The 15,509-nt window shown below is 46.0% G+C and overlaps 1 protein-coding gene across 1 annotated transcript; it reads right to left on the reverse strand.

Annotated features, from left to right (window-relative positions):
- Positions 1-2,265: 2,265 nt before the first annotated feature.
- PDX1 (pancreatic and duodenal homeobox 1) lies at positions 2,266-8,507 on the reverse strand. The gene is made up of 2 exons (XM_044992168.1): positions 8,007-8,507; positions 2,266-2,737 (listed from the first exon to the last, which is right to left on the reverse strand). Exons 1-2 carry the CDS (start codon positions 8,410-8,412, stop codon positions 2,310-2,312), a joined length of 834 nt encoding a protein of 277 aa, XP_044848103.1. The 5' UTR covers positions 8,413-8,507; the 3' UTR covers positions 2,266-2,309.
- Positions 8,508-15,509: the final 7,002 nt, after the last annotated feature.

Genomic DNA, 15,509 nt, shown 5'->3' on the forward strand with positions numbered 1-15,509 from the left:
CTGGTTTCAATTAGACTGGTGCTCTAAGCCAGTGGTTCTCAGCCAGGGGTACCTGTACCCCTGGGGGCAAGCAGAGCTCTCCCAGGGGGTACATCAACTCCTCTAGATATTTGCCTAGTTTTACACCAGGCTACACAAAAAGCCCTGGCGAAGTCAGTACAAACTAACATTTCATACCGACGCTGACTTCTTTCTACTGCTCTATAGACTATACACTGAGATGTAAGTACAATATTTATAGCCCAATTGTTTCGTGTTATAATTATATGGTAAAAATGAGAAAGTCACCAGTTTTTCAGTAATAGAGTGCGGGGACACTTTTGTATTTTTATGTCTGATTTTTAAATAGTTTTTAAGTGAGGTGAAACTTCAAATCAGACTCCTGGAAGGGTACCGTAGTCTCGAAAGGCTGAGAGCCACTGCTCTCGGCAGCTTTTGAGTTACTTTTTTGTTTATGTCAGACAGATTTTTTTCTTAAGAAAACAAACAATCACTCAAAAAACCTTTTCCAGCGCAAAAACCCTCCGCATATTCTACCGCACAGCGAGCTCTTTCTCCAGGGACTTGGGGGGTGGGGGATTTGGTTGGGAAATACGGAGCAGACGGATACTGTAGCTGTTAAATTGTCTACTCACAGGCCTTCTGGACAGACCGTATGCACACAACCCCCGGAAAGCTTTTACATGTACTCCGATAGGAAACAAGAATAACAAAGAAAACAAAAACTCCATCAAAGCACGGCTAGTGGCAATATAGTTCGTTTGAAAACCTGATGGCATAACATGGCCCTGAATTGTGTGGAGGGCTATTTAAAGGCAATTGCTGATGCTCGTGCATTAAAAAAATAATACCGCTTGTTCAGACGATCACTGCCCTTCAGTCTCTTCTCCTGCCTTGCATTCAGTGCGAACTCTCTCTCCGCTCGAGGAGAGGAGTCGGTTCGCCCTGTCCTTGCTGAAGGTAAAACAGCCCAGAGCGCCATCCTCCTTGTTGACTTGGAGCTCGCTTACGTTCAGTTTAATATTGTTTTTAATTAAACCTCAGCATCTCCACGGGCAAGGGCCAGATCCTGCACTCGGTGTGCGTCCCAAGTTTGTCGTGCGGGAGTGCCGGGTGCCAGCGGGTGTAAATCTCAGGGGTTGCTAATTCCAAAGCCCCGCAGGTTTAACATGCGCTAGGGACTGCTTTCCACGCGCGCCCGCGGGGTGTGCGAGGCAGCTGCAAAGCAGGCGTCACTGACATACACAGCACACTCCCCAAAGCCTCCTGCGTGCGATCCTTTTTCTGAAGACACAGACAGAATTGGTTACTCAAAACTTAGCTTTCTCCCATATAAGCCCACCTATAGATGAGCTGATATAGAGAGACAGGTATTTCCACACAGATCACCCCGGCGCGAGAACATGCTCTAGCGAGCGAGCTAGCTAGCCAGCGGAAGTTTTGAGTCATCAGCCCCGTGTCTCCAGGAAAACACAAGTGCACCCTGCAGAAAGTGTTGGTAATTTTTCTCAAAGGGGGAAAAATCCAGTTTAGAAGGAAGGCGAGGAGAGTGACCAATGTTTCGTGTGCCTCTCTCGGAAAACCACCGTCACTGTAGCTATCGGGCCGGATTTCAGAAGGGAGCATCCCCCACAACTTCAGATGAAGTCAGCGGGAGCTCGCGGGGCTCGGCTCCTTTGGAGAATCCGGCCCACCATATCTTTTCAGTTTCATCAACTCCATCAAAACTGAACGGGAGATTGTCGCTTCCCCTGCCGCCCCCAGATCTCCATTGCCTGGAGTTTGTGCATCGCTTACTACTTTGATGCACGGGATAGATAAGGGCAGAAAACTGCGCCTGTCTTTTTATTTCCCTAGTGTTCCTCCAGTGAGGACAGCTATTTCTACAACCTCCGCGCCCTGCTTTAACCTTGGCTGCAGCTGGACCGCTAACGGGCCCCGGGGAGCTGCGCCCCACGATCAGCATAGCCGGGAGCAAGAGACCTGAATCCCAGGCAGGCCTCCCCCCGCCCCCGCCGCCCCTTGCAGGAGAGGACAGTTTCTTTGTTAAAGACGGGATCTTTGCAGAGGTGCTAACAAAGTAGAGCGAGGACCCCGCACCCCCATCCCCACAAACCACACCGAGCCTTTCTCTGCTACAGCCAAACAGCTTTAATGTTTCCACAAGGACACCGGTGTAACTGTACAGCACAGGGGCTCCCCGGGGACGCGTGGCAAGGGTCCACCCGACACCGAGGCTTCGCACCCCTGGCCCCTCTCCTTTAACTCTTACCCCTCTACGCGGCGCCTGCCAAGGCCGGGGGGTCCTTTCACCGAGCGTCCTGCTGCCTTCGCGGGGTGGCGCTAGAGGGCTGGGGGGAGGCAGCGAGGCTGGAGGGGAGCAGCTCTCTGGAGGCGGCCGAGGCCAGGTTCGCCGCGTGGCCTTGCTGGAGCTCCTCTTCCCCCGGCAGCTCCCCAGAGGACACCACACAGTCTTGGTCCGCGTCATTGCTGTTTCCTCCGCCGCCCCCTGCTCCCCTCTTTTTATCCTCTTCCTTCTTCCACTTCATCCTCCGGTTCTGGAACCAGATCTTTATGTGTCTCTCTGTCAAGTTCAGCATGACCGCCAGCTCCACGCGGCGGGGCCTGGAGATGTACTTGTTAAAAAGGAACTCCTTCTCCAACTCCAGCAGCTGCGCTCTCGTGTAGGCGGTCCTCGTCCTCTTATTCTCCTCTTGCTCTACCACGTAGGAGCCACCTAAAGAGAAGGGAGAGTTAAAATCTACCCACCAGGGACCAGGACCCGGAGGGACGCTGGAAAGGCGATAGCATCTCCTTGTTCAGAACACAACCGGGGTTGGGAGAGGGGAGAGTCAGGTTTCCCCCCAGGCTTCCCCTTTTACTCACAGGTGAGCGGTTTAATGGACCTTGGATTCTCTTTCGAGATCCAGACAACACTGAAATCACGGGCGTGTGGGCGTATTTGGTTTTTAATAAAACAGACTGAGCCCAAACCCCAGCGCAAATCCTTGTCTGCATCCCCAAAGGTTTACAAATCCGGCCCAAGAAATTGACAGGGGGGGGATGGATTCTGCCCTTTAAAGAATGAAACTAACAAGGAAAAGGCATTCCAGGGCGGAGGTGGATTTTTAAGAGCCTTTCTTTAGAAACACCAGCACAGGCCGAAGACACTAGTCCGAAGCTGCTCCGCTTGTTACCTGTAAATCCGTTTTAGTAACAAAACGCGCTGTGTGGTATGGACACCGAGTAAAATCCCCGGGCTATATCAGTGTTTGAGTGCAAATCCCCAGTTGAAATCAAGGTCTCAAAACTGACGAAATGATATGGCCCCTTGGGGGAGAAAATAACAGCCGGTGCATTTGTGACAATGGCTGATTGTTACTGGCATGGGGCGATTTGTAAACTTCATGCTTTTCAAAAATCGGAGCTGCTTCTGAGTGACAAAACCACCCGTTTTTGTTTTTTTTTGTAAATGAAAACCCCCAAACACCTCACGCCGCCTCTCGCCCAGCGCACAGACTTTCCGAGACTCTGCCACGCCGCCATCTCGGCTACTGTACGAAAGTGAGCTTCCCTCGGCACTGCCAGCCGGAACCCCGGGGTTTATCATTCGGGTGCAAAAATTTAAAACTTTTTTAACCGCTAGATTCGGTCTAATTTAGAGGCTCCTCCTTCTTTCCTGGAGCACCCCAAACCCCACTGCAGTCAATGGCTCGTGGCTATTTTCAATTCACAGGAGTGCAAAAAATATTGTTGCTCTAGCTCAAAACCTCGACATCACTTTTGACTTTACAAAAGGAAAGGCGGATTCCTGGAAAGAGAAGTTTCCTTAATCGGCCAGGAATTTGCAACGGATTAATCCAGGGGTAGGTAACCTATGGCACGTGTGCTGAAGGCCGCAGGGGCGAACTGATTTTCAGTGGCACTCACACTGCCCAGGTCCTGGCCACCAGTCCCGGGGGGGCTCTGCATTTTAATTTAATTTTAAATGAAGCTTCTTAAACATTTTAAAAAACGTATTTACTTTATATACAACAATAGTTTAATTATATATTATAGACTTATAGAAAGAGACCTTCTAAAAATGTTAAAATGTATTACTGGCAGTGAATCCTTAAATCAGAGTGAATAAATGAAGACTCGGCACACCACTTCTGAAAAGTTGCCGACCACTGGATTAGTCCCTAATCCAGCCATCATCCCAGTCATTTTACAAAGGTAAATACAATTCCCCAAATGCTGGACCTGAAAAAAGAAAAGTGTCTGTTGTATTCACAGAGACTATGTTCCACTGGGATATTTGAAGAGTCTCATTAAAAAAACCACAAACAAACACAAACAAAACAAACAAGAACACTGGATCCTGCAGTCGTTACTCAGACAGACCTGGCCAGTGACTGAAATAGAGAGCACAGCCGGATCGGGCCCTAAAGCGTATTGCAACTAACTAATGGGAATGTAAACTCCTTGCATAATAACAGCTGTGAATAAACCTTTGTGTCTGGTGTCACAATTCATGTGCAAAACCCATCCGGACAGTCCTAAAGCAGGTTCCTAGTTCCCAGCCACCTCTCCCTTTCTCTGGGTGTTTGCCGGACGATGAGTATTGCATGTGGGTGTTCTAAGGCAGTACTGTTTAATTAATTCATTATTGTCGTTTTAATCAAATAGCCTTCACAGCACACAAGATCTTTAGGCATGAAAAGGGAAAAGCTACTGTCTAAATTATTAATTATTATTAATTATTATTATTATTACTATTGCTTGTTATTATATACCTGGCCGGGGGGGGGGGGGAGAGGGTGAGCACTAATACCCATTTAAATAACACGAGCCGTTCGGTTTTTCATGCCACTCATTGTTAAACGTCCATTTTTTAAGTTATTATTATTTTGCCCGTTATTATAAAACCAAAAACGAATTGCGTGCAGAAAAAAAAATATCGTCCGGCTGAGTGAAACTCAAAGGAGCACGGACGTTTAGAGAGAGTGTGACCTTAATCCGTCCTTTTGCCTAGGTATTGCAATACCTCTGTAAAGAAAAACAAGAAGATTTTTTGGACACTGCTGCAAATACCGAAGCGTAAGTGAGTGTCTCCTACGGACCGTGCCTCAGTTGAAGTCGGTGCCATAACTCCGAGCAGGGCCTGGTGGGTTTTAAGAACTATGTTTCTACATAGGCAAAGCTCCCAACGGGAATTCAAGAGGAAGTTTGCATGAGAAATATGAGGGCAAGGCTCAGTTTTGCTTTTCGTGGACTTTGTAAATTCTAATTAAAAACCACTTCACATAATGAGGGTCCTTCCGCACTGACATCAGGAACCCCGGGGGTTATAATTCGGGTGCAAAAGTTTAACCTTTTTTTAAAACCACTACACTCGGTCTAATTTAGAGACTCCTCCTTTCCTTGGGCACCCCAAACTCCACCGCAGTCAATGGCTACTGGCTATTTCCAGTTCATGGAAGTGCAAAAATATATTGTTGTTATAATAACTCCCAACCTCATATTCACTTTTGACTTCACAAAAAGAAAGGCAGATTCCTGGAAAGAGACGTTTTCCTTAATCGGCCGGGAATTTGCAAGGGATTTGTCCACATGCCATTGACTGCTATGGGAAAAAGCTCAAGCCCCAGTTGTTTACGGTTATTTGTATGTAAGATATTTTTGATCCCATATTTGCTTTTACCAGTCTATGTTAACGTGTAACAAGGTGACGCTGCAGATTTCCCCCGAATCTTTGCATCGCTAAGAATCGGGCCAGTTTGTAGGAGATACCACTGCCAATAACCAGCTACGCCATTAATACAAATGAACTTAATTACAGATATTTCTTAAGGAAGCTGCTATTTCTAAATATAAGCACTCATTCATTCATACAAATATACGTATATAGTATATGTAATGTGCATATACAGGTGTATATACGTACATTTACATAGAATACATACTCTATGCAAATTACATAAACATGTGTACAGATCATGTGAGTATACATGTGTGTATACATTATACATGTGTGTGTTTACATTATACACACACACACACACGTTCTGAACCAAGCTTTTATGTCAGAAGCTACTTAGATTAATTGAAAAAGTCAGTATGGGAGAATCTGTTAATGATTTTTTAGGTTTTAGGGATCCCTCCCTATATTAAACTACGAGAAAAGAGGACGCATATCTGGTTCCTTTCTATTTATTAAACGCATGTGAAATGGCTATGATTTTACCCCAGATCAAAACCCCTTCGAATATATTTGCCCTTTAAATGGGGGAAAGGAAAGACGTCCATTTCTTGTAGTGGTTTCTTTTCTTTTCAGGTTGTCAGGGTAAGGAGCAAAGAACACAGTTTGATTCTTGTTTTCAATTTAACGTAATTACCAGGATATTTCACCATTATTTCAATATTTCCTTACCTTTTCAACTGTCTGTTTGAACACAACCATTAATGTAATATTTGCTGTAGAGGTGTGACAGAGAGTGCACAAGGCACAGGGCAAGATAACATTGTGCAGCGAGAGACAGAAATATTGTTCTACAACGGAACTTTCTGTCCAGAGAGAGTTTCTTCCTCTTGGTGGCAGGCAGCTAATTCAATTTGTGTATTGTGTCCCCTACCCAGGTTTAAAAGGCATAAGTAAGGCTAAAACAATCGCATACAGACAAAAATTGAATGGCCAGGTAGGCGGGGTTGTGGCGTTATTTATTACAAGATTTAGCCTTTAATATTACTTTCAAAATGTCTTTTATTTTACTCTGTATATTGTAAGGGCATTTCAGGCAGCAGCTTGGCTGTGAGCTCTGCGGGACATTCTGGGCTATCTGGTTTTTACACAGTGAAATCAACGAGGGGCTCTCAAAGCGATGGCACAACGTGGCCTTTTCGTAGGATCTGACTGCGAGTAACCCTGGGCATTTCCACTGGAAGTTGTCCATTTCCCATCCAGCGCTCCCTCTGCCCTGAGAGCACTGATACCAGTGGCAAAAACTGCATTTTCCGGATCAGACCCTGAAGTTAATGGTACAGCTCTCAGGGTGAACTCCTGGCCCTACTGTAGTCAAAAGGCAAAGCTCCCATTAATTTCAATAGGGCCAGGATTTCACCTTCACTGGCTACATATGGAGGAAGATGGGGGGCCCCTGTGTTTCCCTCTGCCATTCTGCTAGGCATGGATCTCCGCCTCGCATTCTTTGCACACCCCGCTGACTGCCAGGGGAGTTTGGGGCTGGCTACCACGGGACAGTGTCCCAACAAATTGAATATTTCCCAGTGACCGCATGGAATTTACAACTAACAAACCGGCAGTGAGATCAGTATAAAAGTACCTGGTCAGGTGAGTTGAAACAGCAGCACCCTGTGTGTTTAGCTTAGATAAGTATCAACTTCAGCCTGATACTTAGTGCTAATTAGTTAATTAGTTTAATTAGTTAATATTTGTTCAGTGCTTTGCAACAGTAAAGAACTATATAAGGACTAAGTATAATTCCAATCGCTTTGCCTTCACCCAGTAGAAAACTGAAAGCAGTTGAGATTTGTTCCTGAGCTTTTCTTTCTTACTGATTTGAAATGCGATGGCTTCATTAAAGGTATCATAACTGGGTCCATATTTATATTATACAAGAATTGCCAGACTATACTATACATACAGGTTTGAAATAGAAAATGGACTCGTAGATCTCAGGACATTGAAATACATCCCCATTTAAAACTGGTGCTATTGCTAATGCCAAACTGACCCCAACACTTCCTAAAACAGGAATTTTATGGAAGTGGAAGAGAAGAAACATTTACAGGACAAATCTTGCGAGCCTGGCTTACTTCATAGTGGAACAGCTAACAAATGATAGGGAATTTCCCTAAAGTAATCACACACGGGGCTATCCCAAATGTAAGCTTCATTTAATAACCCGAAGGGGAATTATTAGTGATGAGAAGGTTTCCTTGACATTGTACAAGACAGAAAGAGAGGAAGCAACAGCAGCAGCAGAAGAAGGCGACTATCTTACCGGTCCATTGTCCCTTCCAGGCGTGAGATTTGGTGGATTTCATCCATGGGAAAGGCAACTGAACTCTAGGTTCCTCTAAAACCCCAGTGTCAGTCCCATCTGCAAAAGGAATAGCTTCCTGGTGGGGATGAGGAAGCTGAGGGTGATGAGGGTGGTGGTGATGATGGTGATGAAGATGGGAGACCCCTGGATCCTCTGTAATGGGAGGTACCTCGTAGGGTGAAATGTCTGGCGGGCTGCCTTGTTCCAGGGCACCTAAAGCACTAGAGTAGGGTGTCTGCTGCTGCCTGCCCATGTAGAGGCAGGCTGGGGGGTTCTGGTTATAATCCTGTGCCTGGGATCTCTGAAACGCACACGAATCCTTGTAGAGCTGGGTCGATGCATAATACTGTTCTTCAGTGTTCATGGCTAGAAGGGGACCTTAGCTAGTGAAACATCAGGTGCTCCCACTCCGGGCAGGTTGTACGTCTGCTTTGACAGGTCCGCTTCACCTGCGGGAGCTGATGCTGCAACAGAGACGGGGCCGTCCGAGGGTTGCCTCCCCATAGGCTCCACTTCTCCCCACGTGAGCCTGCCTCAGCTCCCCATTGGGCGGGGCGTTTCCCATAAGAAGAAGCCCTCGGTGGCTGGGATGGGTGGGTGAGTTTGTTTCGCTTTCCTCGGAGGGCTGGGAGCGCCGGTTCTGCGGCCAGCATCTTCACGGTGCGGACACGTAGCGCATCACACCGGGGCATGTGTGCTGGGGGTGAAAGGGAGTGGGAATTAAACACCTCTCTCTGGGGGGAGGGGAGGTTTTTTAGAATCTGTTACTCACATTGCGCAATGCATCGCTGCGGTTTCTGTACCTACGGTGTGTACAGAAAGAGAGATGTAGGGGGCGGGGGCAGAGGGAGTCCGGGTGTATATTATAGGTTTCAAGATAGTGCAGGTGGCTGTGCTTTCACTAAAGTTTGTCTAGGCTCAATCAACAAAAAGTGCCCAGGATTGTTGAATTTTAAACCTCTAACTTGGGAAACCCTATCTCCGTGTGTGAGTTAGATTAGGAAGGCCACTCGTTGCTTATCACATTGTCACTTACTTCGACGTGGGACTCAAGAATTCAAGCGATAACGAAAACGACTCCTTTCTCAAAGCACATTCACTAGCCTCTGGTTCATTGCCTTCCACAAACCGGGGAAGTCAGATCTCTGCGTTTTCAAGTGACTCTGTATATCTCTGTGTAACTGTTTCTGTCTAGGCACACAGACATATCTATCAGCAAAACCACACAGGCATCACATAAACACACACGGATTAGATATGCGCAATTGATTAACACAACGCACACAATATCACAGCCCTCTTCCCCAAATATTGAGGAAAATGTTGTCAGTAGGTAGGTAAATTTGCTTGAAAAGTTGGGTAGACATTCTGTGTCCTTTTCATGTTCACTCCTTATTGTTGTGTGTTGTGTTAATATTTCACAACCTCTTTGCAAGGGGTGAATCCTAACGTCCTTTTTTTTTTGGATGCAGTGCTATTCAAATTGCAAAAAGCGTTCGTGTGTACTTGTGTGTATAGCTATATGGATGTGGTAGACCTATGTGAGAGTGTGGGCACACAGATGTGGATAGACAGAAGTAGGGGTGTGTGTTGTAGACACAGGACTGTGTACGTGTACGTTCCTTAGGGAAAAAGACCATCTGTGTAGCAATCTTGTGGCAGACACAGTGAAAAGAGGCAAAGATTTGCCTTCTCTGCAATCTTTCCCTGCCCTGGAGTGAATAAAGACATTGCTGGGTATTCGCTGCGGAAGACCACAATGCTATCAATATAGCGACCGATAGCGAACGCATTGATTCCCGACAGGGTAGTTTGGGAGACTTCTCTGCAGCTTGGCTGAGACGTGTTGACCCTTGGAGATAATGTGCTCTAAGCTGGTGCTGGTTGACTTGGTGACGAGGCTATGAGGAGGCGGAGAGCTACCGAAGAGGACAAAGATCATTTCCCTACCTGCTCGTGTTCTCGCGCGGACACACACACACGCGCGCGCGACTTACCTTGCACTCCTCGTCTCGTGGTGCATTTCTGCAAAGCGGGCTCCATGCAAGCGCTGCCTTGACTCCCCCGTTGTGGTTTGGTTCTAACACCAATCCAGGGGGGAGCGCAAAGCTGAACAGTCCACCCGGTCCCTATCTCCCGGCGGGCCCACGGCGAAGGGGGCAGAGCTGAGGGCCCCGAGATGAGAGACACATTCTGGGTCCATAGATCTGCCTTTTGGATGGGGGGGGGGCTAACAACTGCCCAGGGAGCCGGCAAAAAGCGTGCCTGTTATCAGCTGTTCTGTGCGTGGCAGACAACGGAAACCAGTGCCACGGAGCCGAAAGGGGCTGGGCTGAGTAGATTGCTCAAATGCAGGGTTCCCGGGGATCATAAAACCTCCCAGTCCATTACATTTAAAATGAGTTTCCGCTATGAATCCATTCGCGTCCCCCCCCACATCCCGCCCGCTTAAAAAGCACACTGCGCGTTTGATTCAATATTGAGCCATTAAGCAATTGCTTTCCCAAGTCATTTAACAGCAGCTCTTATGGATAAATAAACAAAAAAGGCTGTAAACCAATTACAGTGCGGAGAGTGAAAAAGGGATTTTATTAGCGGGAATTACTGATAGACACGGCTGCTGCTTTGGCTCCTCCGCCCCCACCCCAGCCTCTCCCCCAGCAGGAAAGCCCAGGCGCTATTTTAGAGCGGAATGCAAGAAGCAAGCTGCGGGCTTCGAGTCGTCCACACCCAGTGGCATTATGATTAGTCTCGCAAGAAACGTCTCCTCCGGTGGGTCTCTTCCTTGGCGGGTTTAGGTAGAAGCGGGATTGTCTGGTGTGAAAAGCCCAAGTTTCTGAACCGCTTAATGTCGCACTTTTAGGGCCGGGACCTGCGAACACTTACCCAGGTGGGTACAACTTTAGTAAAAGGGAGTTTCTGTGTTGCAGTTGGCGGCAGGCTGCTCACCAACTGCGGGACCAGAGCCTTGGCGTCGGACGAATATTCTCCCACAAAAGCTCATGCTCTGATAGGTCTGTTAGTCTGTAAGGTGCCACAGGACCCTTTGCTGCTTTTACAGATCCAGACTAACAAGGCCACCCCTCTGATACTTGGTGGGTTTGGCGGCTTTGGACTTGTAGTTCCCAGAATTGAGCTGAAAACAGAAATTTCAGCAGCCCTCCCCCCCCCCCTTTGCTGAGCTCATGCTCTGGTGGCCAGCTCTCTCCCAGCAGCAGGCCATAGTGTGCCACTGGCTTTTAAGCAGAGCTCCGCTCCCCAGTGACGCCAATGGCAAGGGCAGACTGGTGCGTCTTCGCCTCAAGTAATTGCAGGCAAAGGTGGCTTCTCGCACGTAAACAAACTTCTGGGTCAGCTCCTATCGCCATGGTCCTTAATGGAGTTTTACCTTTGATTTCAGCGGGAACATGAGGATGGTCCCTTTGCGAAGTCACTTCTAAACACACACGCCCTTCCCCAAATACCAGTCCTCTTTCTAGGCTTTTTTTCCGGAGGCCCATCGCCGTGGTAGCTGCTCAGAATGACCGTTTCTGTGCAGCGCTGGCAAACAGCCCTGACTCTGTGAACCCCAATGAGGGTTTCACTTGGGCCATTCTTCTGCCTGGAGGTTGGTGTGCAGAGCAAGGGAGGCCACGCGCACCGCCACAGTGGCGCACCAGAAGGAGAAGGCTGACGAGTCAAGCCAGGGCAATAAAAACCAAAGCAAATGGATTCATCGCCAGGTAGTGCCATTAACCACCGGTGTCTTAATGTGATACTCCCCCTGCAGCGAGCATTTCTAAGCAGAACAAACAACCTCCCTTAAAAGTAAATGAATTCCATATAATTTACAGCTAATTCTCCTTAATTCTGCCTTCATGAGCAGGCGATAAGGGAATGTTGCGCTGGTTAACAACAGCCCAGCAAACTGAAGTTCAGGAAAAGGTCCCGGTTTTATTTCCAGCTGCGGTATCCTGGCCCTGTCTGGCTCCGGTGGAAGCCCAGGGCAAAGCTCTCGCTGATTTCAAGCAGGATCACGTCGCTGATCCTAGCACGTTGGGAATCGTGATCATCTCTCTGTTCTTCCGAGTCCCAGAGTGCAGAGGAGAAAGGAGATGAGCTAGGGGGTTTAAAGGGTGACTGTAGGTACCCTCCTGCCAGGGAAACAGCGACATTTCCTTACCTTCCCATGATCAGAGGCTGGGAGGTTCTAATAAGACCCGTGGCTCTGGAATGAAGCACATTTGAGGAGGAGCAGAACCTCTGAGTCACTTGGGCTCGGGACAAATCTCACAGAAACAGCTGTTCAGGCGAGGATCTGAGTGCGCGCTCCGGAGGCATATTGTACACTCACGCTGCATCCAGAACTCCCATTGAAATGAATGAGAAACCTAGATTGATGAGAAATAATGTAGAATATTGACTATCTTAGCAAAGATAAGGTTAAGGTGAGTTGATCTCCTACAAGTACCTAAGTACGGGGAATGTATCTATTACTAGGGGGCTCGTAATTTAGCAGCTAAAAGCAGAGCAAGATCCAGTGCCTGGAAGCTGAAGCCGGGGGGGAGGGGGCAGGAGAATCAAACCGGAAATAAGTGGCACATTAGACCTGAATTAGCCACTGGTACGGATTACTGAAGGATGTGGTAACTTCTCCCTCACTTGGAGTATTTCCACCAAGACTGGGTGTCTTTCAAAAAGATATGATCTAGTGCAACTAGAAGTTATGGGCTTCACCTAAGATAGGGACCTTTCTGGCTACAAAATGTAGCTCTGAGCACTTCAATAAAAGCCATACACAGTTTGGGCACATGTATGAGTTAAACACTCGCCAGGTTTGGCGGAAGAGTGGGTATGAAAACCTGACATTTAAATTATGTACTACCTTTGATCCGTGTGCATGGCTCCCATAAACATCAAATGGAGTGCCAGTACAGACTGAGAACAACACAGAGAACCAGGTTGTATATTGGCAAATAAGCGTATACTGCTTTGAGGAACCATCACTTTCTATGTATCCTTACTCACATGAAATTTGCTGTAAGGGCCTCTTAGTAAGACACTGTTCTCTATTCTAAGACAAACAAACAAAACAACTAAATTAAAATTCAATCAAGGTTAAGAGTATACATCAGTATCTTAAAGCTAAAAAAAATTACATAATTATATAATTCTCTCAAAATCAAGCTTTACAAACCCAGAATTTCAGGTATACTTAAAAATAATGCAAACATGTGACATCATGCAAGAATCACACGATTATAATTAAGGCACGTCTGTGGTGCCATATGGAATTAAACTGGAGGTTCCCCCAACACACAACTGATTTCCTCGCTTCAGGGGGACACTACAGGACAGAGCTAAGGGGGATTTTAACAATATATTTCCAGAGCTTAACACGTTTGATCTTCTTTTTAAATTTAACCTTAATGTAATGGGGTGCTTAGCACTTCTGAAAATCAGGCCACATGCTTAGGGTTGGGATTTTAAAGGTAGAGAAGTAACACAGGAGCACCAAAAATGAATAAATAAATATATAAAACCAACATAAGCACCAAATCTTATTGAAATTTAATGGCACTTTTGAAAACCCAATCCCAGATGCTTGAATTTGCATTTAGGAACTTAATATGAGGCATTGGCTTTTGAAAATCTTGTCCATGTCCCCCCAAGTAACGTTCTAATATCTATTAGTTCAAGCTATCAATAAACTGATTCCTTGAAATGTAAACTGTTCTGAACACAATTGGTTTATTTCTAGAAAATGTAACAGAAGCAATCTTTGACTTTCAATGCAAATTACGTGTGATTTTGTAAATCAGTTCGTTCCCTTTTAAGTTACAGACTTATTATTTATTATTTTTATTATTTCCTCTCATTTTTCTGACTACCATCATAGAGGTGTAAAGTAGCAAGATTGGAGTTTTAATGATCCCTAGTTATAGTGATGTGATTGGGTTGTTTTCTGTTCATTAATATTGTAGGGCTCAGTGAACTCTCCTTAAATATCTGGTGTTGTTACTGTTTACATTTTGGCAGGAAAAAAAATCAAATATGACTGGAGCAGATTAAAAATAATCCCCTTCTCCTCTCCCATCTGTGTTCAAACCAATGCAGGGAAATTGTGGTAGAGAGTCAAAGCCCAAGGAGTGGGAGGAGGAAAGGATGGCTGGGAAATGGAGCTTTTCCAGGAATTGATTTTTAAAACCCCCACACTGCTATATCTAGAAGAAATGTAACCTCTCACAAAGCTGGTTAATTATCAATGACCATGTGAAAACAAAGCTGTCTTACCCTCTTAGAGCTGTGATAAAAAGCTAGAGCATGAAGCACTCCAGCTGCCTTAAAGTAATACTGGATCATCAACATTAGAGGAGTTTTCTGGTCTCCATCAACCTTCTATATACACCACACACTCTGTTACTTTAATTTGGTCTTTCAGGTAGATCTAGATACAGGCCCAGATCCTGAGCTGGGTTTGATGCAGTTTCTGTGTGCTAATTGGGTTTAAGATTGGTTGACAGTAGCTTAGGGATCATTGCCAGTTGGCACGGGGGCTGGGGCAGCAGCTGCAGGATAGATAGCTTCCCTGTTTCTCCTGCACCGAGCATATCTCAAGACAGGAGAGAATTTGGCCCACATTCTTTCTGCTTTCCTTGGTATCTTCCTCTCCATCCCTCCTCCTCTCTCTCTATGCTGTTATCATTATTTAACCTCTAATTGGTGGTGGTAAGTATATTGAGACACACCAGGTAAATAATGTTGTATTACATTATAAGCAGAGATGAGTGGATATGACGAAACAGTTCTGTGACTTTTTATTGAATTCTTAAACAATTTCACTTTGCTGGGTTCACAAGCCTTTTTGTGTTCTGTTCCCACAAATATCCTATCAAATGAAATGCCTTGCAAAAATGTTAATGAGAACTGCAGATTTTAAATAAAATCTGTAAATTGGGGATAATACCTTCACCCATCCTCTGTCAGCGGTATGTAGAGTGTAAGCTCTTCGGGGGAGACTGTCTCTTTAAATGTGTTTTTACACTGCTGAACACAATGGGACCCTGCTCTTGGTCAAGGTCTTTAGGCACAACTATAATACAGGTGTCCTGATAGCATCCCCTATAACTGAGGTTGCCTGAGCCTTCCCATTATAAGACCCTGTTTTCAGTTGCTTATAACTTTTCTAAACTGGAATTTTCCATGCTGGGTGCCTGCCTGCTTTCTTGGGAAAGCTTCATCTAAAAGTTTTTGAGAACAAAAAGCTAATAAAAATATTTGTTTTGCCCACTTCTTTAAATGCTCAGAACCATTTAATTGAGAAGCACTAGCTCATCCATGCTTTGGAGTGGGAACTTGAAATTTGGCGGGGATTCACCCTGGTGTCAAGGAGGTGCCTTTTGATGTTCTGTGAAAAATTGTCCAAATTTGGCCAAGTTATGAGCCTCTGAAAAACTGCAGTTTGCACTTGCTCTATAGAGT

The sequence above is a fragment of the Mauremys mutica genome, chromosome 1, assembly GCF_020497125.1.
Source record: "Mauremys mutica isolate MM-2020 ecotype Southern chromosome 1, ASM2049712v1, whole genome shotgun sequence".
Taxonomy (NCBI): domain Eukaryota; kingdom Metazoa; phylum Chordata; order Testudines; family Geoemydidae; genus Mauremys; species Mauremys mutica.